This window comes from Plectropomus leopardus, chromosome 18 (genome assembly GCF_008729295.1).
Source record: "Plectropomus leopardus isolate mb chromosome 18, YSFRI_Pleo_2.0, whole genome shotgun sequence".
In the NCBI taxonomy this organism is placed as follows: domain Eukaryota; kingdom Metazoa; phylum Chordata; class Actinopteri; order Perciformes; family Serranidae; genus Plectropomus; species Plectropomus leopardus.
Window position 1 is genome coordinate 28,099,537 of NC_056480.1, and position 25,318 is coordinate 28,124,854.

At 39.8% G+C, this 25,318-nt stretch overlaps 1 protein-coding gene across 2 annotated transcripts; it reads left to right on the top strand.

Annotated features, from left to right (window-relative positions):
- Positions 1–24,753, top strand: tent4a (terminal nucleotidyltransferase 4A). Of its 2 annotated transcripts, none has more exons than XM_042507126.1 (13): positions 1–1,028; positions 4,953–5,076; positions 8,245–8,291; positions 8,381–8,501; positions 13,231–13,338; positions 17,607–17,735; positions 18,069–18,282; positions 20,501–20,627; positions 20,714–20,817; positions 21,062–21,237; positions 22,509–22,664; positions 22,865–23,038; positions 24,168–24,753. In XM_042507126.1, exons 1-13 carry the CDS (start codon positions 208–210, stop codon positions 24,330–24,332), a joined length of 2,466 nt encoding a protein of 821 aa, XP_042363060.1. In that variant the 5' UTR covers positions 1–207; the 3' UTR covers positions 24,333–24,753. The 2 variants fall into 2 exon arrangements, with proteins under 2 accessions (XP_042363060.1, XP_042363061.1); XM_042507127.1 differs by having other exon boundaries at positions 22,865–22,918.
- Positions 24,754–25,318: the final 565 nt, after the last annotated feature.

The following is a 25,318-nucleotide window of genomic DNA, read 5'->3' on the forward strand; positions in this document are numbered from 1 at the left end:
ATTGAATTCCCGTAGGAAACGGCTAACATTTTTTTTCCAGCTAGCGGTGTAAAGGGGCCACTTTATCAATGGTCCTAATTCGGTTTAATGTGTAAATTCTTGTGCTTTCGTGACCCCGGACAGAGCAGCGACCTTCGGAAAGCTTCACAACGGGCTCGCTGCTGTTAGTCAGATACTTGTAGGGGGGTGACCAGAGAAAGAAGTTGAATGGATCCGAGGGTAGCTTGGATTCAGCCCGAACAGAAAGGACCTGCGAACGCCTTATGGATGCACGTCTGGGAGACCTCTCAGGGAGTACGGACACTCTCCGCTCAGCACCAGCTCCACAACCAGAACCACAACCAGTGCGTCAACTACGCCGCGCTGGATGTTTTAAAAAATGTGGCGACCGCGGTGGCATCGAGCAAGAGCATTTGCAGCAGCAACGGGAACGTTACTGCCAGTTTGAGCAACGGCAGCAGCCATCACAGCATCATGAACGGCACTACGAGTATTAACGGCACTGCGATGTCCTCGCTCGGGATAGCGCTGTCCAACGGGAACGTCCACAACTCCTTCAGCACGACGAACACCGCCGAGCCAGGTGAGAGAAAAAGCCAGAAGACGGGCTCTGTCTCCTCGTCCTCCTCGCAGGAATCCGGGACGGACTGCCCCCCTTCCAGCTGCTCACTTGAAAGGACTATGGGTGGAAATGTAACGGGCAACATGAATAAAAACGTCGGGGGTGCCAATCTGCTCTTCAGCGTGAGCGACAGCATGGACAATAATGTCAACCTTTACCACCATCACCACCGTCACCTACAGGAGCTCCCTGCTTTTAATTTACAGCAGATCTGTGCCAAGCGCCACCAGGTTCACCCCTCTGTACCTGTAAATCACACACACAACCACCATCCGGGCCGGAGGAAAAGTGACAACAAAGCGAGCACTTATGGGATGAATTACTTGCTTTCAAACTGCACTAATGGCAATTATGCGAGCACTTGGACGCCCTGGAAGGCGAGGAAGTACAATCCCGGGGTCCTCGGGTGAGTGAACACTGCTTTAATATTAAAAGCTAACGTTAGCGTGTGCTATTGGTTTTAATGGTTAACAGTTGTTGTTAATTATTGCAATATTATGTGTGTCGAGTACATAAAACGTGATTCAGCTGTTCGTTTTCCAACGCAGTTAACGCTTTATACGACGGAACACCCAGCATTGCAGTGTAAACTGGCTGTATGCTGGCTAGCTAAAAAGCTACCGTTAGATAAAACCAGACCGGAAGCACTTTGATTTTCTCTGCTGAAGTTTGAACTGGGCCGTTAAGAAAATACACGTTTCCAAAAAATAATAGACAAGTACGTTCAAACGTTATCCATTTTGGGAGAGTTTGCAATGATAAAGCTAGACCTACCATCTATTTTAAAAAAAATCAATTGGTGATTTATTTAGAAGGCTTTTACCGGATGTGAGTGTAGTCCGTTTGTTAGCCTGACCGATTAGCCTAGCTAGCTAACTTTAACGGTTTTCCCTTTTGTTTCCACTCTAAAGTTTAGAAACTAGCTATTTAAAACCACAAATAATTACATTTTCGACCAATTAAAATAGGGTCTAATTAGAAAGTAGAGTCGGAGCTAATAAAATGATAGTAAAGTGAAATAATAATAAAATGCTAGCACCTCTCCAGGTCTTGGCTAAAGGGGTTGGATAACACCTAACTTGTGCAGTGTTGAGTGAAGTAACTGAGCTGGATATTCAGTCCCAGGCAATCTCAACTGTGCTTCAACATTACTCCTTATTGCCTTATTTGCAAAGTCGGCGAAAAACTGTATTTTTAGATAAGTACCACGATAACATTTTTTTTTTACATATTTAGAATTTCTAAACATTTTTTCAAGTAATTTCCTTTTCCCCCTTTTTACAATTTCTTAAATAATTAATTTAATTATTTCAAAAAAGCTACCGAAATGCTAGGGAAAATTTGCCAACATTACATAATTAAAATATTTGTTACAGAACTAAAAAAAAAATTTGACCTTTTTTTTTTTTTTTTTTTTTTTTTACATTTTTAAAAAAACTTTTTAAAGTTGAAATAGTTTAAAAAAAAAAAAGGTAATAATAATGATAATAATAATAAGAATTTCCTAACAAACAACAACAGCTGGGGGTAATTTCTTCTTCAGTTGCTCACTGCCTTCTTCCCATGTTTTTGAAAGAAATCAGACAAACTTGCTCAGGTTTCAGGCTCTCTTTTTCCAGGTTATTATTCCTGTAGCTTTCTCTTAGAGGGGCTTAACAGACAGAGTGAGAGTCAATATACATATTGCAAATATTTGGCCAGAGTAATAACAACCAACTTTCTAACTTTTTTTTTCTGTTTTGGTACCTGTGCATGATGGTAGCCGTGTAAATCCACAATACTTACCTTGTTGTTATGGTATGATTTGTGTACCTAAATATATTCAGATTTTTCAGAATACAACAGTAATTATTTGGCTCTGGCAGAAGCCTTCATCCAAAAGAAATAGCCAGGGAACTCCCAGATGTGTTGCAGGACCTTGTGATATTTGTAATGGCTGGTTGCACCCATCTGGGAATTTTCTGTACAAGGAATCGGTGTTTGTCATGAAAGCACTTCCACATGCTTGATGCTTAGTTTCCTAATAACCCAAATCCCTCAGTTGAGTGAAGATTTAAGTTGTATGAGAGTGCATGATATATGTTATTTTCTCCAGCTATTTGTGTTGTACAAGCTTTCAGATGCAAGTTTTGGCTTGTGCACTGATGAGTCTTGCAGTAGTTTGCCTTTAGGGGCACACTTTGAAGTTCCACATAGAGGGATTTGCACTTCAAATTGAAAACTCAAAGAATTGCATAGTGATGCTGCAATGAGTAGTGTAATGATCAGAGATTAGGTTTGGGTTAACGAAAATGCTCACATAGACTGCACCAGTGATTACCACTGATTAACACAAGGCCCTAAAGTTATTCAAATGTAATGTTTGACTCTAAACTAGTGTGTCAGGGATGGCAGTAGAAGCAGATCTTATTCTGACTGTGGGGTGGCCCAACTCTATCGGTGCCCTCTGTCAGTGGTGGATCATTGGCATGGATACGCCCAGGCCTGACTGGCTCGCTGGCAGAGAGTTTTGACCAAATAGTGGGCACCATGGGCTGACTGCATATCCTCCAGGGCTCTGGTAATTGATTGTGACAGTCTCCCTGTTCTGTATTTCACACTGACATCATGGCATGCGTTCCTAGAAAAATGAATGGCCACAGGGCTGAACAGAGTTCCTCTGTTCTGAGGCATTTGACTGATCAGAAATCTTTATATTACATGCACCGCTCTGTTGCCAGACACAAAACCATATCAGCAATAACAATGAAGCCTGGGACTGCAGGAACACACTGGCTGTTATGGCCCTCAGTGTTTCACTAAATCCATCCTCACATCCTCTCAAAGGTGTGTTTTTGTACCTGCTTCGTAATGAGGAACAAATGTCCTCACTGATGGCAAGATAAGAAAACCCCTCCTCCCTTTTTACTACAACAGCTTTTGTTGTGTCTTATTTCTGGGCTTGTGGTTATGTTAAGGGCTATGGTTACACTTGCTGATATGAATAGGGCTAAATCTAGTACTGGGGTTAAGTTGGAGAAATAAGTTTTAACTCAAATGGTCTGTGATCTTAAAATAAAGTAGAACATGTGTGTTTTGTCACGCCATTAAATTGAACCATTGTAAAAAAAATTTTTAAAAATTAAAAAAATAAAAATAAAACACTGTTCATGGTTTCACACAGTAATGACTTAAAAAAATTATTTAACCCTTTGGAACCTGAGAAATAAGGCTTTTCCCCCCAAAAGAACATGGTAAAAGGGCTATGAAAAACCCAAAAATTATCAAAAATATAAACAATTAAATTAAAAATTAAAAGAAGATTACCCGAAAAGGGGGAAAAACAAAGGAAAAAGACCCATAAAATGCTAATAATTCAGTAAAATAATTTAAAATATACACTTCTAATGATTATATATGTAGTTTTGAGGACATAGCCAGCTTTTAAAAAAATCAACCCCCATCTGCATTATCTAGGCGTGTTCGTCTGACTTCGAGAAATTTGTCTCAGTACAATTTCAGTTGGACTAACATGAGTACATAGATTTTAAAAGTTTTAGTCAGACTAACACAATAATTCCACTTTTTCTGACATCATGTAAACACATTGACTGTTGCTGTCTGCAGAATCATGCTGTGAGCAGCATAAAGTATTGCCTGACTTCCATATTAAAACATCAGTAGTTTATTTTGCTGCCCCAGAACTCTGTGACCTGTGGTGTTAAACTTCATGTCCAGTACCTACAGGTGTCGCCAAATCATCCAGGACCGAAATCTTTGAGTTTGCCACTTGAAAATATAATAATAATATGCAAAGTAATAAAGTTTTTACAGATGTCCCATATTTACATTACATTTACTAAGATACAGTATTTGATGTGTCTGGTTGATATTTGATCCACTGACATAGAGCATCAGCACCAGATACAGCAGCTTGCGATGCATGTTGTGTTTTAAATATTCGGGTCTCAACTAAAATAGAGGCCAAAACAGAAACTACATCATAGTTATTGTCAGTGGAACATACTGTGCTGTTGCTATGCTTCCTCCGCTCCGGCATGATGGGGGTTAACTAGTACAGTGATAAGAAGGAAGCATATCTTGAGCCATCTGGAGTGTTTTTTTTTTTCAGAATGTAAGCCAAAGATGGTGCATCTCTAAGTCAATTTTTAGAGGATATCCCAAATTGACCGTATATATGTTTGCGATATGAAATACTCCAAAGCAGAGGAGATATTTGACATCAACTACCATTTTTTTCTCTCAATCTAAGTTTTGTACTGGTCTGTGTGTAGCATAATTGTCACAGTGGTGAGTGTAACCCTTATCTGTCGTCCTCCTTTGTGTCCAGACTCCACGAGGAGGTGATGGACTTCTACAACTTCATGTCCCCTCGGCCAGAAGAAGCCGCCATGAGGAAGGAGGTGGTGAATAGGATAGAGATGATCATCAAGGAACTGTGGCCCACTGCAGATGTAAGATACACACACACACACCTCTGTTTATTTGGATCAATCTCTGCTTTCAGATTCCTAATATCCTAGAGAGCAGTCTCTTAAATCATACAGTCCACTCTCAGAGGAGGAATTATTGGCACACAGACAAACCATGATCTCCGACGGCTCATAAATCTTTGTTGAGATAGGGTGATTTAACACTTTTTTTAAAGGTGAGGCAGTGTTTGTACAAGATAAACCAACTTATTGTACATCTATATATTGTTTTCAATACCAATGCCAAATATTTCACAAGAGTTGTGGTACATCAATTTAGAGTTTGCAAAAAAGTACAGATTTTGATTCTTAATTGTGGTTAAAATTGAGTTTAGTCCAGCTGGAGTGAAGCTGCTTTAGATTCTGTCAGAACTGAAAGAAAAGTTTTGGGAAACATGATTTTGCTTTTTCTTGTCAAGAGTCAGATGCATAAATTGATACTGCTCACACATCTGTATGCTGAGTATGAAGCCATCGCCAGTAGCTTGCTAACTTATCAAAGCACAAAGACTACAAAATGGTGGAAGCTGTTAACCTGGCTTTTCCAAAAAAAAACCCAAATCCTCCTACCAGCGCATGTTAAGCTCATTAATGTGGGTTCTTGTATTTACATGTTGGCTTTTATACAAATTCAACAATTTGTTTTAGGATTGTGCCTATCTCCTGGTTAAGACCAATAACTTCTTTGAGTCTCTACAGGTTGCCTGGCAACAAATACTAACCAGAAAATGATTTGGCACAGAATAGGCAGGTTTCCATTACAGATTTGCGCAAAACTACAGTGATATTTTCAGAAAGTCAACATAAAACACAATTGGGAGATGACTGCATTTCCATTGAGTGATGTTCTGTGACTTCTCCTCTGGTGATTACATTCCAAGAAACATGGAGATTGATGTTCAAAACATTAGCAGCTTTATTTCTATAGCAGCCACCGCACTAGTCGTCATTATTTCCAATCCAAGGCCACATAGACAAGCAATAATGAAAAGACAAGCCCCTTATGTGTGGGAGTGGCCACATATGAGGGATTTCTGGGAGGTGATAGTCCACGATTTCACAGAGAAATTGTGGATTCAAAACTTCTGCTCTGCTCAATGTTTGAAGAGTTATGTGATGCAATAACACCATAGCTATGGCCATAGCTATTTATAATAGGGCTACCTGACGTGTGCAGAGTGCAGCGTAGTGGCTGAGACGCCTCAGACTCTTTGTCGTACATCATGTGACCTATAAAAAGACAGAAGTGTTTCCATTGCAGTTTTGCAAAATATAGCTTTTCCAGTCATCTGAAATACCACCTAATACGAGCATAAAAGCTTTTTTTTTTTTCTTTTTTTTTAAATTGACAAATTTTATATTTGCAATATTTGCAATTGCAAAATTGGAATGCGCAATTTGAGGGTTAATGGAAACCCGCCGAATGGCATTCACAGGGATGTTTTTTAAAGGGATACTTTGCAGATTCAAAGCTAGCTTTGTATCATAACTTCTCTCGGTTTAAATCACTGGCTCCAAGGCTGTTGCTCAAACTACAGATTATACAGATTAAATTTCGATAAAACACAATTGCAAGATGACTGCGTTTCCATTGAATTATATTATGCGACTTCTATGGCAATGTTACGCGACGTTCCTCTTGCGATAACATTGCAGTAACCAAGGCAATGGATGTCCCTCCCTCGCTAATTATATATCTTTCCAAGTTTGAATTTTCTTGAGACTTAAATGTTGAAAAGGATGTACTTGCATTATTATGCTATATAATCATTATAACAGTGGCATACAATGGTTTTAAAACAACACAGACAATAATATCCTTTATTGTCATATTTTCTGGGAAAAAATATTGTCCAACAAAATGTGTTGTCACGACAGGCCTACATTTCTGCTACATAATAACGTACAAATGTAACATTTGCAGAAATGGACAGTGCTAACATTTGTTCTGGTGACTGGGTTTAATAAATAAATCACAAAGTTTAAGCTTAAAAAAGTAATTTGATGAAAAGTAATGTAAAGTCATTGTGTTCCTCTTTTATGCTTTGAAGTGTGCTGAGTTTGTGCGTGCAGAAATAATGATGGTGGCTCCTGCAGCCTGTTGAGCAGTGCAGCGATGTAGGGTTAATGTACTGCCTCTCTCATTACTTAATCATGTGAAACACGTGCAGTGGTGATTTGTTGGCTGTCAGTCTTCCCCTTTCCACTGTGAGCCACATTGTCAGGTAAATGGATCAAGCACTGATTTGTACCGGCCTCCCTTTTCATTTCAACCTATTAATCCTGGCCTGTCTTTGTGCCGTTGCCTTGTCGTATTTACCAGACGGAAAGGGAAAGAACTCCACTCTACTTCCTCTTCGAGGGCTCTCGCTTGCAGTCCCCAAACAGCATTTTGTATCTGAGCTATTGTATACTTAATTTGGCAGCTTACTCAACTTGTCAGTGTGCACTGTCTCCAAAGTAGAAAGTTCTGAAAGTTTGCAAATATTTGAGTTGGATTTATAAATCATCACAACAAATGAGCTGTAGTAAAATACAGGATCTGTACAGTGAAAAGCATGCAGCCAAGCCCATTATCGTAGAATATGACAGGGCGAGCTCTGAAATGTCAGTGTTTCTTTTAAACCCCTTGAGACACGAGTAAGTTGGCTTGGTTTCTTTAAACATAAAAACATAGAAAGAAGGCAATGAGTAATAACAGGGGGAATTACCCTAAATCGGCAAAAAATAATAAAACTACATGAAAATTACAGAATTATTTTCAAATTCGTTTGAAAAAAAATGCATAGAGATTTTTTTTAGATTATTAATATATTCATATAAAATTCTGTAACAATTTCAAATATGTAATGATGACAATAATAAATCATGTTTTTGCCCTAGACAGTTATCTCTAGCTTTTTTGAAATCATTGTCTAAATCTCCTAATTTCTTGCAAATGCCACATTATAGTTGTTACCAATTTGCTCATTGCCCTTTCTCCTGTTTTTTTTAAAAGAAATCACACCAACTTGCTTGGGTTAAAAGGTTTAAATACTTGTGAAAGGCATCTGAAAGCAGCACAAAAAAGTGATGTCGCTCCAGGTTTCAAACGGGTTAAATACACTTATTTGGTCTCTTTTTTTTTTTTTGATATTTTGTTTTTCCCAGGTCCAAATATTTGGCAGCTTCAGCACCGGGCTGTACCTTCCAACTAGGTAAGATTTGAAAATAACTCTACTGTGTATTTTATACCTGATGTCTTTTGCCAGCCAGTGTTTTTAACACTCTTGTTTCTTGCTCTCAGTGACATTGACCTGGTGGTGTTTGGGAAATGGGAGCGCCCCCCGCTGCAGGAGCTGGAACAGGCCCTCCGCAAGCATAACGTTGCAGAGCCTTTCTCCATTAAAGTGCTTGACAAAGCTACAGTGAGTAACCAGTGCATGTGTCTTTGTTGATACTTAACATTTTAATAAAACCACAGTGGTTTGCAGCAACAGATGTACATCAAAACGCACAGGTGAGTGTGATAAAATTACTATTTTATTCCATGTATGCAATGGATAATGACCTGGCACAATAGAATATTTTACGGTTAATTTTAGTCCTCCTAAAGGTGCGATTCTTCACAGTAAGTAAGAGAATGTTACAGCCCCAGCAAATGGGGAACCAGTTGAAACAAGCTGAGCCAAACTGAAATTTGGCAGCACTTATTACATTCCTAGAAAAGTTCCTCTGAACTTCAAATGGTCAGTTAAAAGTTTAAAGCTTTGGCTCAGTCACACTTTTATCTCCATGGAAATATGAGGCGAAGAGAAGTCACTCAATTAGTGTCTTCCATCTGTTTGCGTGATAAGTGGCATAAACTGCCAGTTGTGTGGTCCTTCTCCCTGTTGAACTCTAAACAGGGTACGTATGGTCGTGAAAAACCTAGAAAAGTCATGCAGTTTGACAGTAGCCAATTTCCAGGCCTGGAAAAGTTTTTATAAACTTCAGTTTACCTTGAAAGTTTTGGAAAAGTCATGGAATTTTTGTTCACAAACCCATATAATAACACATGATGTGTTTGAGGTTCATTGGAAATTTAAGAATCCCAAAATAGTTTTCTGTTTTTACAGTCTGTGACTGTGATAAATTGTGTGTTTTTGTGATTTTTATTGCAAGGCCTGTTTTCACCAACATCCCCTGTAAAGAAAACGTCACCAACAAAAATTGTAAAGAAAGAAAATCAACTCAAAGTAAAAAAATAAAATAAAATAAAATCTTTTTTTTTAAATAATAGCCGGATATGACCCCCCCATCACATGGCCAGTGGATCACAGATTTGATGCAGAACATCAAAAATAACATGTACACTCTATGGCTCGATTAAGAGATTTTACAAAACCTGGAACCCACTGATAAACTATGTGAATAATTTACCCGGCCTGGCCCTTTGAACTCATACCTCAATAAGTGGTCTGTCCTGTATAAAATGCATTATAATGCACACGTCTTGTTTTATTGCTTTCTGTTTTGTCTTGTAACTTGTTTGTTCTTTTTTTCATTTTATGTTTCTTGACATTTATGTACACAGAGATTATATTTTACGTTAATGTATTGTCTGATAAACTGAAAAATCTCCATCAATAAAGTGTTAAAAAAAATAATAGCCAAAAATATTTAAAGATTTTTTTCAGAAAATCATCAAAACCTTTTCTTTAAAGTTTGCCAAAGATTTTTATAGAAAAAAAATGCCAAAATTCTTTCTTTAAAAATCACCTTTCTAAACCCTCTCTAAATAACAAACAGTCCCTATTTATATTTAAATATGCAGTTCTGATCCTGTTCTGAATTCATTATTTTTTTTAAATAGTACATATTAAAAATTCATGCCCACTATAATATTACATTAGCAATGGATCTTTTTTCAGCTCTAGTTCCCCCAAAAATAATAGTTAGGCATTAACTGCTCACCCTCATGTAGGGATAGGAACTGTTCAAATTTTTACTGAAAGCGATGCAAATATTGATTCTGCTCATGGGTCAGATTCTTTATCAATTCCCCTGTTGATTCCTGATCAAAAGCACACATGTTTTCAGCATTAAACATCACTGTTTTATTTTCTGAGCACAGTAAGGCCTGAGAGCTGGCTATAGTAGCAGTCTGTCATCATCAAAAATGGATGATATGAGAGAATATTTATACAGCATTTGTTTTGGTTTAGCTTTTTTTAGTCAAAGAAATATTCTGCTAAGCCTGCCTGCATGGCGCTAATGTTATTATAGGATATTTACCCTCAGTATCTGACGTGCTGCTCAGTTGGGAAGCAGTGGCACTCATGCGCAGAGTGTCAGATACGTGGCATTCCTGGAATTGAAAGCCATGTTGTGTAGAGAGATGTTTCAGCATATGGCTGGTGTTTCCACTCTTACTTTAGATCATTTTACAGACATTATAAGTGAAATTAAGTCATTCTTTGGACTGTTTCTTTCTTTCTGATGATTTTGTTTGTTGCAGTGTTGCAGAAAATTAAGCAATGTTGCAATTATACAACTATTACCAACCAAATAAAACTGTATAATCAAAATATAATCATGTTTTGAGGCAATTAGCTCTCAAAATGAAAAGCTTTTCACGACTGTTATCTCCATTTCCATGGAAACACACAGAGCCTGACTAATTCCTGGAAAACAATCAGTCTTGTCGGTAGAATCCTATATAAAATGAAACATGGTTTACTACTCCAGCAAGTATCTGAAAGCCATGCTTGAGTAAAAGTGCAGATATCTTATCAGAGAATGACTTTGGTAGAAATTAAAGATAGAATATCACTCAAGTAAAAGTCTGAAAGTATCTGATATTTACTTCACTTTTTTATATATATACTTTATTTTTTGACATATCATTTCATAGAGCTTTTCATTTTGCTATATACAACAAATATATTTCCCAAACAAGGCCAACGAATCGACCAAATAAACAAAAAAATATGTGAAGAAACTGAATAAGAGGGAAAAGAAGTTGGAGATATGCAGACAGTTCAACAACATGATCACCATATTCTAGTACACATTTTTATACATTATACAAATGGTGTGGCTGCCCTTCCCCATCTTCCGAAATCTACCTTTTTTAAAACACATTTTCCATATTTCATATCTTGTGAGTCACTTTTTCCATAAACTTGACTTCTTGAATCATATTTTTTTTATGTTAATGATTCTGGTGGGTTGGATCTGTTTCAGTGCAGTGATTATCAAAATTCTGAACTGATACTTTTCATCTTGTGTGAGAGTGGCTGTTGGTTTTCCTAAAATAATGTGTTCTGCTTTTAGATAGAGAGGTTTTTTGAAAATTTCTTCCACCGACATAAACAGCCAAAATATTTATTTTATATTTACTTTACTTAATTTCAAAAGTAATATCATGATGTTAAATGTTCTTAAGAATTGATAGAAAAAGTACAAGTAAATGCTGGTAATAAAAAAGCAAGTGGTCATAATTTTAGACATCATGTACATTACACTTGAGGAAAAACTGAGGTCTTTTTCACAACTTCCGAATTTAAAGAACATTTTAATTTTAATTTAAAGATATTTTCAGGCTTCTATGGCCTTTATTAGATAGGAAAGCTGGAGAGATGACAGGAAACGGGGATAGAGAATGGGGATGACATGTAGCAAAGGGCCGCCGGTCAGATTTGAACTCGGGGCTGCGGTGACACGTAACCTCTGTATATGGGGCATGCGCTCTACCATCTGAGCTACCCAGCACCCTGTGAAAGTTGACAGAAATATAAAAACTCAAGTAAGATACATATTCTCCCACAAAAAACTGTAACAAAGTATGATTATGTTGTTACATTACTCCAGTGGTTGCATCAGCATAGACACATGAGATTGGCATCATGTTTTGCAATGCACACTGTCAGAAAAACATGCTGGCATTGATAAAAGGAATTGATAGGCTCTGACGCCTGCTGTTCTGATGGATCGGACCATTTAGAACTGGATCTCAGTTCTCCATTCCCATCCCTGTCCTCAGGTCAGTGGTACTCTACTGAAGGTCTGTTCACTATACCAGTTTTCAGGCATCCAAACTTCCAAAGAGGTGGGAGGTAACAAAGAAACAAGTTAGTCTGACTTTTTCGACCGAAAATAATATCACATTTAGCCATTTTGTTAGCATGCAGGTCTCAGTAACTTTAGCCATAATAGCTAGAAAAAAATACTTTACAGGACAGCTAAGCTGTTACAGATTTCCGGTGATGTGTCGAGCTCATTGTAGATTTGGGATATGCCGGTTTCCTTTCGCTTATCTAACACTCTACTTTTTTGGAGTCATCTTTGCAAATTTAAAACTTCTGACAATTTTTTGACATCTTGCGAGTGTGCATTTTGAGTCTGTAATATTTAGTCGAACTACCCCAGTTTAGGTGCTGCTGGACAGCTGGTGACCGATGTTAGAAACATGTTTAGATGTTCTTGTCCAAGAATAACTAATAAAAAAAATTAATGCAGATGTTTCATGAATTATTTTTGATCAGTATGTCTTAATTCATGTGCTATTATTGAGATAGATAGATAGATAGATAGATAGATAGATAGATAGATAGATAGATAGATATGTAAAGATACTATATATATATATATATATATACTGTTTACTTCTGTTCATTTTTTTCTTTCATTATTACACTCTTATAGCATTTATTAAGGCAACAATTAAACAATTGAAGCTTCGAGTCATTCAGGTCAGCCCTAGGCTGCTGTTTACTTCTGTTCATTTTTTTCTTTCTTTTCTTTTGTTTTTTTGTTTTGAAGTGAAAGCATTGTTTTGCAGCTAAATATACACTTTATGTTATGTACTGTGAATACCCATCTGGGTGGTACTTGTTATAACTGCATTCCCACAGCAGTGTGGTAGCTCTGTAGCATGAGCTATCAAGCTGTGGGGTGTGCACACCACCAGGCTAACCACTGCGAGCTTGGATGCTGTCTTGACTGACAGGAAAATAAGTAGTTAATGGCTGTATTTCATATTTGGATGAGCTATTCCATCTAAAAGGCTGTCAGCGGGGAAAGACGGCTTTTTTTCGCTCTTCACGCAGTGAATGTGTCCTTAGCTGATGACTTGACTGTAATGTTTGCTAATGTCACTTTTTCTCCCTCCAGGTGCCAATCATCAAGCTGACAGACCAGGAGACTGAGGTGAAGGTGGACATCAGTTTCAATGTGGAGACTGGCGTCAAGGCGGCAAGCTTCATTAAAGATTATGTGAAGGTGGGATATTCCTATCACCTGGTCATACTGCTGTCAGGATGTTTAGCTTACAGGTGCCCTTGTTATCTAAGGGTTATTTTATTATGGCTCTCCACGGGCGATAGCCGTGACCAGAGGCATTATTTTATCTGGCTGTCCGTATATCTGTCCCACCCATTCTTGTGTATGCAATATCAAAAGAACACCATGAAGGAATTTCTTCAAATTTGGCACAAACATCCACATAGACTCAATAATGAACTGATTAGATTTCAGTGGTCAAGGGTCAAGGTCAAGGTCACTTAATTTGAACACAATATCACAAGAAGGCCTGTAGGAATTTCTCTAAATACAGCACAAAGGTCCACTTGGACTCAAGCGTGAAGTGACTATAATTTGGTGGTCAAAGGTCAACGTCACTGTCATTTTATCTGTCTCATACTTGTGAACGCAATATCTTACACACCTTGAGGGATTTTTTCAGATTTGGCACAAAAGTTCATTTGAATTCAGTAATGAAATGATTAGATTTTGTCGGTCAGAGGTCAAGGTCACTGTCACCTTGAATCCATCTCGTTCACGTGAACACAATATCGCAAAAAAAGCATCCCATGTTTTCACAGACATGGATGTACACTGTAAGCGCGAGGCGGTAATTCTAGTTGAACCAGACAGGGATTGTGAACTGAGGTCTTCGTGGACTGAATGAGTTCCAGCCACAACACACATTACAAGCACAACATAGATATGGAGGAGAGCAGGAAAAGGTCACGCAGACATATTTAAATTAAAACCACCAGAGGAGTCACATAATTACTATTTTACACTGGGGTCTAAATACAGACGTTTGGAAATTCCCTCTGCGAATGAGACTAGCCAGCAGTTTAAAGCATCACACTTTACTTCACTCCAATCTCTTACTGGCTCATCTTATTTCCAAAATGAAGCTGGAATGGACTCCAGCAACTGTGCTCAGAATAATCTCCACTTAACTCAAACAGAGTCTGTGTGTTGCTGAAAAACCTTGTTGCCAAATCTACTCAGTGGAGTTGGAAATCCACCCCATGACTCTGTCAAATTTCCCACTGAAGGAGGTGGATCTTTGCCCGCTTTGTAATACTTGTAGTAGCTAATGCAGGAGAGGAATTCCAGGTACTGATGTTCCAGTGAGCTGTCAGGTTTTGGCTTCTTCCCTCTGTTGTTGTGTTTGATTTTTGTTTCACGCCTCTCTGGTAATACATGTCTCAGCTTGACTGCCTGCTGTTGACAACCACAGTCAGCATCATCCAGTGATAGTTGATGTTGTAAATGCGTGGGTGTGACAGTCTCCAATGCAGTCTTGTCATTTGAGAGGTCAACCTCAAAGGTAATCCTCACATGTCAGATTCCCATGCAGCTAGTTGGAGCAGCAGTCTTGTCCTCGCTTCTTAAAAGCATATTTGAAAAGTCAACCGAGCCCTGCTGCTCCACTGGCACCGATCTGTACACACGTACTGCCAGGAGGCTATGTTTCCTTTTCTATTGGAAAATGAACATATTTGTAATTCCCATTCTCAGGCCCTCTGGGCTTACAGCACATTATCAAGTCACAGGCTCTAGGAAGCCTAACGGAATACCTTTTTTTTTGAGAGTTTGACCCAGTTGGAAGCTAGATATATTACTGTAGCCTAACAATTCATACATGGCATTGACAACAAATAATGATTAGTCCACTCCCTCAACTCACTAAAAAAATAAGATGAATCAGTGTGGTTTCAGTAATAACTGTGGCATCAGCAGGGGTTTTTGCTGGTTTGGCAGAAGTATTGCTTGCTAAAAGAAAATCAGACATCTTCATTAAGTAATATGGAAACAGCATGCATTAGTCACAGTTACTGCGGAAACATGACTAATGTATCAAACTACTTCAGGTGACAAAGCATTTGCACTCTGAGGCTGCAGATTGTGCTGCTCTAGTTACTAGTTTGACCAGAAACTGTAACAAAATCTGCTGCAAGATCTACCTGCATGTAAGGATGGGCCAGTGTGAACATTTTCAAACCAGTTTGACATTAATGTCAGTATAGGACTGCACCAGTGTGTCGAATTTTAGCGGATGTCCCACTCAGTGTCTGCTCTTTAGTGGAACATAATGACATTGCGTCCCACCAGTAAATGAGCATGTGACTGTCATGTAGCATTATGTAACATCAGATCTCTCTGTCCACACTATTAGCTGTGTGCTTGAGATCAGACGTAACCACCTAAAAAATTGCCAAGTAGCCAAATTGCTATCTTCCTACATTTGTTATGTTACACAAACAGAAATTGCATTTTGTATTGGGATATTAACTGGAGGGTAAACTTAATATAGTCAACAGCAAGTAGCCTAGCTTGTTATTAGCGATGATCATTTACCTTAGGAGAAACGTTCAGCTCCCCGGCAATCTCCCTCCAGCCAGCTATAACTGTATTTAGGCTTTTGTAGTGAAATAAGCAGGTATTGTGTTCATAATTCATTATTTTAGCATTGTGAGTCAGCTGGTTCTTGTCCATTGCCGGGCTTTCAAAGCAAGCGACAGGAATAAATAGAAACAGGACGTCCAACTGCAGTTTAGCTTGAAAGGCGCTCGCAGCCAGTTAGGACAGCTCTTTCATCGGCTTCTGATCCAAATTGTTGCCATATTAGTGCAGTTTTAGTTTTCTTGAGAAATCAGATCCTCTTTCCCACTGCACAAAACACCCGCTAACATCTGGCAACTTAATGCAATGGGAAGGTATACAATCAGTATTCACATCTGGTCAAATGACTGCAGTAGTCACGGGTCTTTATCACCTCTGGCTCTAATCGACGTTGATACTAGGGTATCACCATGATAAGAGTGAGAGAGGTAAAAGTGAGAGATGTATACATAAAAAGAAGTTTTCACAGGCCTCTGTCCGTGCTGCTCTCTACTGTTGACCTGTTCTCTGGTCTGTTTGTGACATCACATGGACACACCAAAACAATCCACATTAACAGATTCTCGTTTGCTGCAGAGCCGTGTACACAGCTCTTCTCTACTGGAAATGGAAAAGGAGTTAATAGCCTATTTTCAGCAGGTTTAGTCATGTTTGAAAAACACATGCATGTGTGTTAATTTTGGTGGATAAGAGGTATAACTCTGCCATGTGTCCTCTCATCACCCCAAAAAATGCATGAACTGTCTTGTTATCAAACACAACGTGGCCGCCTGTCCCACCTCCCACTTCTTCTGACGTGATCTCCTTCGTGTTGCCAACGCTGGCCTGGGCTCAGCACCAAGGTGCACACAGCCTTTCAGACACTGCTCCATTAGTCCGTTTATACAACATATTATTATGTTAATCATGTTGTTGTATTGCTTATTACTATGAGTTGGCTCTAGCGCCGTGACACCATCAGCACAGGTTGCAGATGCAGGCTACTTTAGAATATGCCAGAACGTGTAATGACAATGAATGCCAGCTCAGCCGGTTTGCATCAAATCAAACTGGTTTAAGCACATACAGTACACTGGAGCTGGCAAAACAGGAAATCGACCCAACTCTACTTGGATGATCCAGAATGTTTAATGGCAGCTGTGGCTCAGATGGTAGAGCAGGTCGTCTTTTAATCGAAAGGTTTGCAATTTGTTTCCTCGGTCCTCCAGTCAACATGTCAAAGTATCCATGGGGCAAGATACTGAACCCCATATTGCCCCTGATGCCTATTCATTCAGTGTGCGAGTGCGTGCCAGTGGTTATAAACTGATCATAAGGTGGCACCTTGTACTGTAGCCTTGGCCACCAGTGTGTGAATGTATGTGTGAATGGGTGAATGTGACTCGTAGTGTGAAACACTATAACCTCCATCCAAGTGCAGGTCGAATTACCGTTAAATTCCTGTATCAAATCACGGTAATTGACTCAAATTTAGAAGAAAACTGCTAATTTTCCTTGAATTAAGTCACTAAACCAGTAAATTCTAAATCAAGCAAATCAAATTAGTATTAGGCCAAAGATTCACACCCCTGGAGGTGAGTGATGTTTTATAATTACTTGCAATCATTTAGATATATTGCTCCCTTCATTTTTAATGTGGCTTCGTCCTATTTCCAACTCACTGAATTCTACACATCTCATCCAAAATCCCCACTTCTCCTCAGTGACTCACACAAACAGAACCTGAGTTATATAATTAACCTTTTTGATTAAGGATTCTCTCCTTCACCTTCTGCTCGATATCTAATCCGCAGCTTGACTGAATCAACTCTTCTCATCTTCACATCTGTCTCTTCTTCCACTTTCAGATGTATCCAGTGCTGCCTTACTTGATCTTTGTGCTGAAGCAGTTTCTGCTGCAGAGAGATCTAAACGAAGTCTTTACTGGGGGAATCAGCTCGTATAGCCTCATCCTCATGGTCATCAGCTTTCTACAGGTACAAGAAGATGCAGACACACACCCCCTAAAATAACCTGTAATAAAAGCAGAAAGTAGCCTAAGGGCAGGTTGTGGTGTTTGTTGTACAATGGGGGGGCAATTTGGGGGAGGTAGTAGCAGCAGCGCTAATGACAGTAAAAGTGCTTATAATGCCAGCAGTAGTTTTGTTGTAAATTAACCATAGTGTGTCTTAAGGTAGAAATTTAGCAATAACAGGATTTGTAGTAGAATAAGTAGCAGTTGTACACTGACATCAAGAAAGCTTGACTAATGCACATTAAAAGTTGTTAAAAATACAAACTCATGCAGTCTCTCTGTGTTTGCTTTTCAGCTCCATCCTCGCATTGATGCCAGAAACCCCAACGAGAACTTGGGCGTGTTGCTGATCGAGTTCTTTGAGTTGTACGGCCGCCATTTCAACTACTTGAAAACAGGGATTCGCATAAAAAATGGAGGTGCATACATAGCCAAAGAGGAGATCATGAAGGCCATGACAAATGGATACAGACCATCCATGCTCTGCATAGAGGACCCGCTGCTTCCAGGTGTGTGTGTGTGTGTGTGTGTGTGTGTGTGTGTGTGTGTGTGTGTGGTGAATAAACATTGCAAACAGAAATGCATCCATCACAGTCAGGACGAGGTTGTTAGTGAGTTGGTTAACATGTAAAATGAGGCTGAAAATGCTGTTGTAGGAACTGCACTGTAACAAATTGATTCAAATCATTTTTCTCATAACAAGTGCAAGTATAGCAGGGACAGAAAAGTTTCCTGAGGGGGGAATGTATTGGTGTTTTGCAAAACCAGATGGATAATAACCCAAGTCTTTAGGATTTAGGGGAATATATGGGCAAAAATGAAATGTAAGTATTTAGTATATGATCACCTGAAAATAAGAATGGTTGTTTTTGTTACATTAGAATGAGCCAGTTATATCTACATAGGCAGCAGGTCCTTGTTTATTGAGATTGCCATGTTGCACCACCATGTTTCTGCAGTAAACCAGAGTACAAACCAAACACTGGCTCTAGATAGGGACATTGATGTTTTGTTTTTGTGCTGGCCACCCTGATTAGTGGCCCCTCCACGACAATCAGAACAACTTAGACAGGGTTGGAAATGGTACCAGCCGTCAGCCAAGTGCTGGTAAAATAAACAAGTGGCTAATAGATTTTCAAGTCCAACAGCCACAGTGGCACAGTGGGCTAACACACTGAAGAGACCTCTGCAGATAATTCAGCTCTTAGTGAAAACCTTCTGGATGTTTGGATCTTAAGTTACAAGTGAAAAAATGTTAGCACAGGTTAGCAGGTTCTAGGCCAGCAGTCTGTCTCTGACATTCAAAACAGCGTTTGAGAAACACTGGTTTGTAACGGGAAACCGGTTTCAGCTGGTCTGTTTGTTTTGGAGAGGAAGAGACCTCCAAGGTAATCCTGCCTCTGGTAAAAACCATCTAAATGATGAGCCCTAAAGGAATTCTAACCTGGAGAACTTTCAGCTGGTGTCAGTCTGTAATCCTCACCACTAGATGCCACTAAATCCCCCACACTGATCCTTATAGTATCACTTCTGAAAAGATCTGATCAAAAACATAGATGTAAAGATTGTGTATTGTACAGAATTTAAATTTACACTCCTGCAGAGTATTCTTCAGTGTGTGATTTGAAGGTTTCTTTTTTTGGTGCCATCCAGTGGTAGTTTCAAGACTGACACTGCTGATTTTAGCCCAAGTTGTCTGTGTCCCTTTGCTGTTTGTCACAGAGAGGCGGCGCCAGATGGACTGGATGTTAAATTTCTTTAAGAAAAATTTAAAAAACTTGTGCCATCACAATAATTTGAAAGATGATTTAATGTTTGTTAAAGAAAAATCAACACATAATGGCTTTAGTGTCCATGATTCATGAAGTTTGGCACATTTTTATGGTTTTTCTTTATATTTGATTTTAGATTTTTGTATTTTTGTACAACAATATCACAAAACAAAAGGAGACAGAGGGGACAGCAACAAAGTAAGGAAAACAAAACAAAAAATCTCCTACCGACAAAAACATACACAAATCACACACACAAAAAAAAAAACAAAAGCAACAAGGAAAATATACGTGGGTGGGGAACTGCCAGGAAATTAGTTTACAGTACAAGAATTTGCATGTAGCAAAGATGAGAAAAACTCATGAGTAATACATTTAGGACTTGTCAAGCAAAGTCAAAAAAGGCTTCGGTACCTTTAGAAAATAGTGTTAAAGCGAATCTGTTCCATCTTTGCAATAGAAAGCATTTCAGTAAGCCACCTCCTGAAACATGGGGATGATGTAGACTTCCAGTCCAAGTAATATCAATTTTTTAGCTGCAACCATGCCTGCCTTAAGAGCCTGTTTTTGATGGGAGGGAAGTGCCGTTGTCCTTTCAGAACAACCAAGTATTGCTGGCTGAATATTTATTTTGAATTGTTTAGAAAACCAGTTGAATATGTTGCACCAGAAATTACCTAGTGCTGGACGGTACCAGAGTAAGTGTGACATTTTTTACCTCAGAGCCCGGTCTGTATAAAATACTATGTGATCATAAGGTATGATATTGATTTACAAAGTTTTAGCACCAACATAATTATCACATCTCTATATGAGCGTGTAATATCCCACATTAAGGGAAGGGTTCAGAAAAGACCATAAGGCTAAATATCACAGAGCTTTCTGAGATTACCGGGTTCTCTTTACCCTGTAATATTTACCTCTGTGTTGTTGTGCTTGTCTTTCCACTGTGCAGGTAATGATGTGGGGAGGGGCTCTTATGGTGCCATGCACGTCAAGCAGGTGTTTGACTACGCCTACACTGTCCTGAGTCACGCCGTGTCCCCCCTGGCACGGTCGTATCCCAACAAAGACTCTGAGAGGTTAGTGCTCAGCCTACACATCAGGACTGATGATACCCTGTGTAACAGCAGGGCTTCTTTAAACTCCTCCTCTCTCCTCCTTGCAGCACCTTGGGCAGGATAATCAGGTTGACCCAGGAAGTGATCGACTACAGGGACTGGATCATTAAGAAGTGGGGGGGCAGGGATTTGGCACGAACAGACAACAGAGGTACCTCAGACCATAATAAACAATTCTTAAAGTCTTTAAACAAAGACTCTATAAACTGTATAGGATAAAGGATGTATTCTAATAAAACAGATTAGTTTGCTTTAGATGAATTACACTTAATGGAAGAGCCCCAGAAATCAAGGATTTATTATTTTTTTTAAAGTAAACTCTAAATGTGAAAACATTAAAATCCACGGAGTAAAGGGTGTAGAATTTGTGATATAGTGTTCATTATTTTTCTTAGCGTCACCTCCCAAGGAGCCAGCGTCAGAGCAGGAGCCCTGTGTGCTCGGTGGGGGGTCAGAGGAGCAGCAAAGGGACTCTGTGTCGCCCCACAGCGCGGACTCCCCCATGTCCATCTCTAGCCCTCAGCAGCACTCCTCAGCCTCCTCTGTCTCCTCCCTGTCTGGATCAGACAATGTAAGGAAACACACACACACATGCAGAAGTAGGCACACACTGTAAAAGCACTTGGTGTGGTTTGGTTTGGATTTACTTGGACCCAACAATACCCCCAAAAAACTCATTAGATTTTGGTACTCAAAGGTCACTGTGACCTCACAAAACATGTTTTTGGCCACATTCAAGAATTCAGTTTGGTCAGTTACTGAATTGGTGACACTACTCTTGAGTGCCCACCTTGAATTTCTGTGCTACCAGGTTATGGGTTATCTTGTGTGCATGTGTCAGTTTTTTATCATTCTAGGCTCCCTCTCGAAATTTAGACATTTTGCAAATCTGTGAGTGCAGTGCAGGTGGAACTCGTCATGAGTTCGTATTTCCTCAGCGGCAGTTTGCAGAGTTTGAGTCGTAGTGTGGATAATTGATCCAGTGGATGACTAATAATTGATCAGTCGATTTGGTGTGAGCTGAAAAAGAAAGCAGTCTTTAGGACCCAGTGTGTAATGAGCAGGTTATTTTCACTTTCACTGCGCCTGGTGTTCAACTGCTCCGTCTGTGCCCAGAGTACACTCTGTGCTTTGAATGTGGTGCAATGTACTGTATAAGCAAATACTATCCCACAGGCCTGCAGGATTGGAAGGCATGTTTTCCTTAAAAATCACCAGTTTTTAAAAAATATTTATATCTATATATATATCTACACAGACACACACACATATATATATATATATATATATATATATATATATATATATATATATATATATATATATATATATATATATATATATATATATACATTTTTTTTAACAGATTACTAAATAATGTTAAAGGAAAAAAAGAAGGCTAAAATCTTTAAGGAGAACCTGCAGGCCTGTGGGCTTGGAAGGCATGTTTTCTTATTAAAAAAAACAGCAGGAAAATAAATACAAAATACAGCCATTTATCATTGGATACCCCTCCTCTAAAGTCTAAGTCCCTCCCCAGTGCTTAAAAAACTACAATTTGACACGCCTCCTCCTTTTTGCACCACCCCCTCCCCTTTCATAAATAACATACAGATTCTTAGTGGTATTTCAATATGTAGTTCTAATCCTGTTCTTAATTCAGTTCTTTAAAAAATATAAAATATATTTTAGAAAGCGATTATATAGTGATGAAACCGCTAAGGAGTATCAGTGTTTCAGAGAATGTATAATCTTTGCCTCAGAGTCATGGAAATTTATTGTTAAAAATGTGTATGAATCTTGCTCATAATTTCCTTCTTTCTTTTGTGTGTCATTTGCCAGGACTCTGATTCAGCACTGCCCTGTCCCGTCCCTCCGCCAGCCATGCCACCGTACCCGTCTTTCCCGCCTCTGGGCCTCGCTCTGCCACCTGGCCTCAACATGGCCTCAAAGCCCGGCATGGGAGGACACCATCTCCTCCTGCACCCAGGCTCCCAGGTAGTCACACAGCCACAGCACTCAGGCACCGGGCATTTCATTGGCTTAGATCATGTATGGAGGAGAGGAACAAGTGGTGAACATTTGGATCAGATTGTAGCTATAAAAGTAAGAGTGTTTTTTAACCTGACACTTGATACAATCAGCTAGCTGTTGTTGGTCTTTCCTGTCACTAAATGTTCCTCCTTTGGTCCTCCCAGGCTCGCGTCTCACTGCCCGGTGGTCTAGCAATGCACTCCATACCTGGCAGACAGGTGTGTATAGACACCGGGCTCCCCCCCTTCTTCCACATGCCCCCCCCAGCCCATGCTCATGCCCCTGCCCCCTCCAGCCCCCAGCCTCCGCCCAGCCCCCACTCCAGCCACACACATAAGGTAGGCGCTGGATGCCACACTCAAACGCACTGTCAAGGCAAACTTGTCTCAGACATACATACATACACAACACACACACACACACACACACACACACACACACACACACACATTCTCTCTCCGTCTCATATTTTCTGTCTGTCTTCCAGAGTCTCCATCCTCTATCATGTGTCTGACTGTCTTTCTCTCTCGCTCTCTCTCTCAAAAATGAATTGCCATCTGTAGTCTATAACTGATTGGTAAACAATAACACGATCACTGCTGCTCTGAGACCTGATGATTAGACATCTGCTGTGCACCTGTTGCTATGGAAAATGACAAAAACTGGGACTTGATCCATATCCATTTCATCAAATCTCAAGTTCTTACTGCCTACTGGCCACAGTAGAGGCTGGAGTCATTATGTTTCAGGTTGTTTGTCCACCCGTCTGTCTGTCCCATTCTTGTGAACTCAATAGCTCAAACACGCTTTTAGGGAATTTCTTCAGATTTGTCTCAATGATTAACTTGTACTTGGACTCAGTTATTAATTAGTAAGGTTGTGGTTGTCATGGCTTAAAGGTCAAGGTCACTGTGACCTTGCCTCCATCCCATATTCTTGAATGCAATATCTCAAGAACACCTTGAGGGAATTTCCCTGAAATTTGGCACAAGCATTGACTTCGACTGGACAGTGAACTAGTTAGATTTGTGTGGTCATAGGTCAAGGTTGCCACAATTTTTTCTGTCATTCTCGTAAAAGTTTTATCTGAAACTCATTGAGGAGATTTCCCCAAATTTGGCACAACCGTTCAATGTGCTGATTGTAGAGATCTTCTGTGCTGCCGGGGGAAGATGTCTGTGAAGCGTCCATGTTTTCACAGATATGGATGTAAACTCTAATTGTAACTTGGCTCTATGTGCAGAGACACACAACTGTGAGCCGATAATGTTAGTTTGACACAGAGTTTGGTTGATCAAACAGATTTAGAGAGGTTCTCGAGATCAGTCTACAAGGTTAAATTTAAGAAAGAAACAAAAGCAAACCTAGTTTCCTTTTTGGTGTATCATCAGTAAATAAATAAGAAGCATATTTATATATACTCTTTCTCTCTCTCTGTCTCTCTCTGTTCTCTTTACCCCTCGTCAGAACGGAGCCAAGTTCAACGTGAAGGGCTTCCACAACCCGCCGCTGGTCAACAACCCCGTTCTGGCTAACCGCGGACACACACACACTCACACGCACACACAGTACCACCGCAACACTTGGCGGCGCAGAAAGAGGGACAGCCTACCGGTCAGCCTGAGCAGATAGAAACCACTCCTCTTCCCCCACTTTTGCTCCCTGTCCTCTGCGGCTGCAGGAGCCTGGCTCTCGGCTGGTGTGGCAGGAGGACGGACAGGCAGACGGAGGACCAGAGACCAGCAGTTGTCACTCTGAAACAACAGCCCTCAGCTCTGCATCTTCTTCCTACTATCTCTACCTTTCCATTTCTGCATGACTTTGGTTCACACTTTTGTAGTTTCAGTATTATGTTACTTTCAGTATTTTTGTCCCCTCATTTTAGTTTCAGGTCTGGTTTTTGGTTATTTTTGGGGACTCTGCGGTGGCGCCATCGCCAAGTTCACTTGACCTCGTCTTGACCCTCGTAGCCAAGCTGCCTGTGGTTCAGTGTTACTTTTTTTTCCTTTTTTTACAGTTTATACACTTAAGAACAAAAAAAAAAGTTTTTCATTTTGTGCAATAATGTTATTTTTTTCTTTTTGGAACTAAAGTAAATGCTTATTTAATTTTGTGTGTGTATATGTAAAGGCATTTTTATACAGTTGTTTTATTTTTGTAGAGTTTTAAATTTTGTTTACGAAACCTTTCCCCAGGCAGCATCTCTGGAGTGTGTGTGTTCCTCAGATGTTGTTTCTGTGCGTGATGGGGAGTGTGTGTCTGTCATCAGGTGGAGATGGCCCCGCCCTCCGTCTCCTCCACTTGAATCGTGTTGTTCTGTTTGATAGAGAGCGGCGGGAACAGAAAGGGCGCTCTTATCTTGATATTCCTTCCATTCTGCTTCACGTGCCTTGTGTAAATGGGCGAGGTGAACATGAAATTCCTCTCCGGAAGTCTTGTTCCTCAGCCCAGTTGGTCCAAGGCATCCTGGAGGGAAGTGGAGGGAGGGAAGCTGCACCCCGGGATATGGTGAGCAGAGGATGGGAGTCTGTTTTTGCCTATGAGGGAGAGCAGATAGAGCTTTAGCAGTGCCACCTCGAGATTGTGTGTATTTGTATATGTGTGTGTGTCCCTCATGG

Excerpts from the sequence above, each read along its gene's own strand:
- tent4a (XM_042507126.1), top strand. The coding sequence starts at position 208 with ATGGATCCGAGGGTAGCTTGGATTCAGCCCGAACAGAAAGGACCTGCG. Across the intron at positions 18,283-20,500 it reads AGAGGACCCGCTGCTTCCAG|GTAATGATGTGGGGAGGGGC; the intron begins GTGTGTGTGTGT and ends TCCACTGTGCAG. Across the intron at positions 21,238-22,508 it reads CCCTGTCTGGATCAGACAAT|GACTCTGATTCAGCACTGCC; the intron begins GTAAGGAAACAC and ends GTCATTTGCCAG.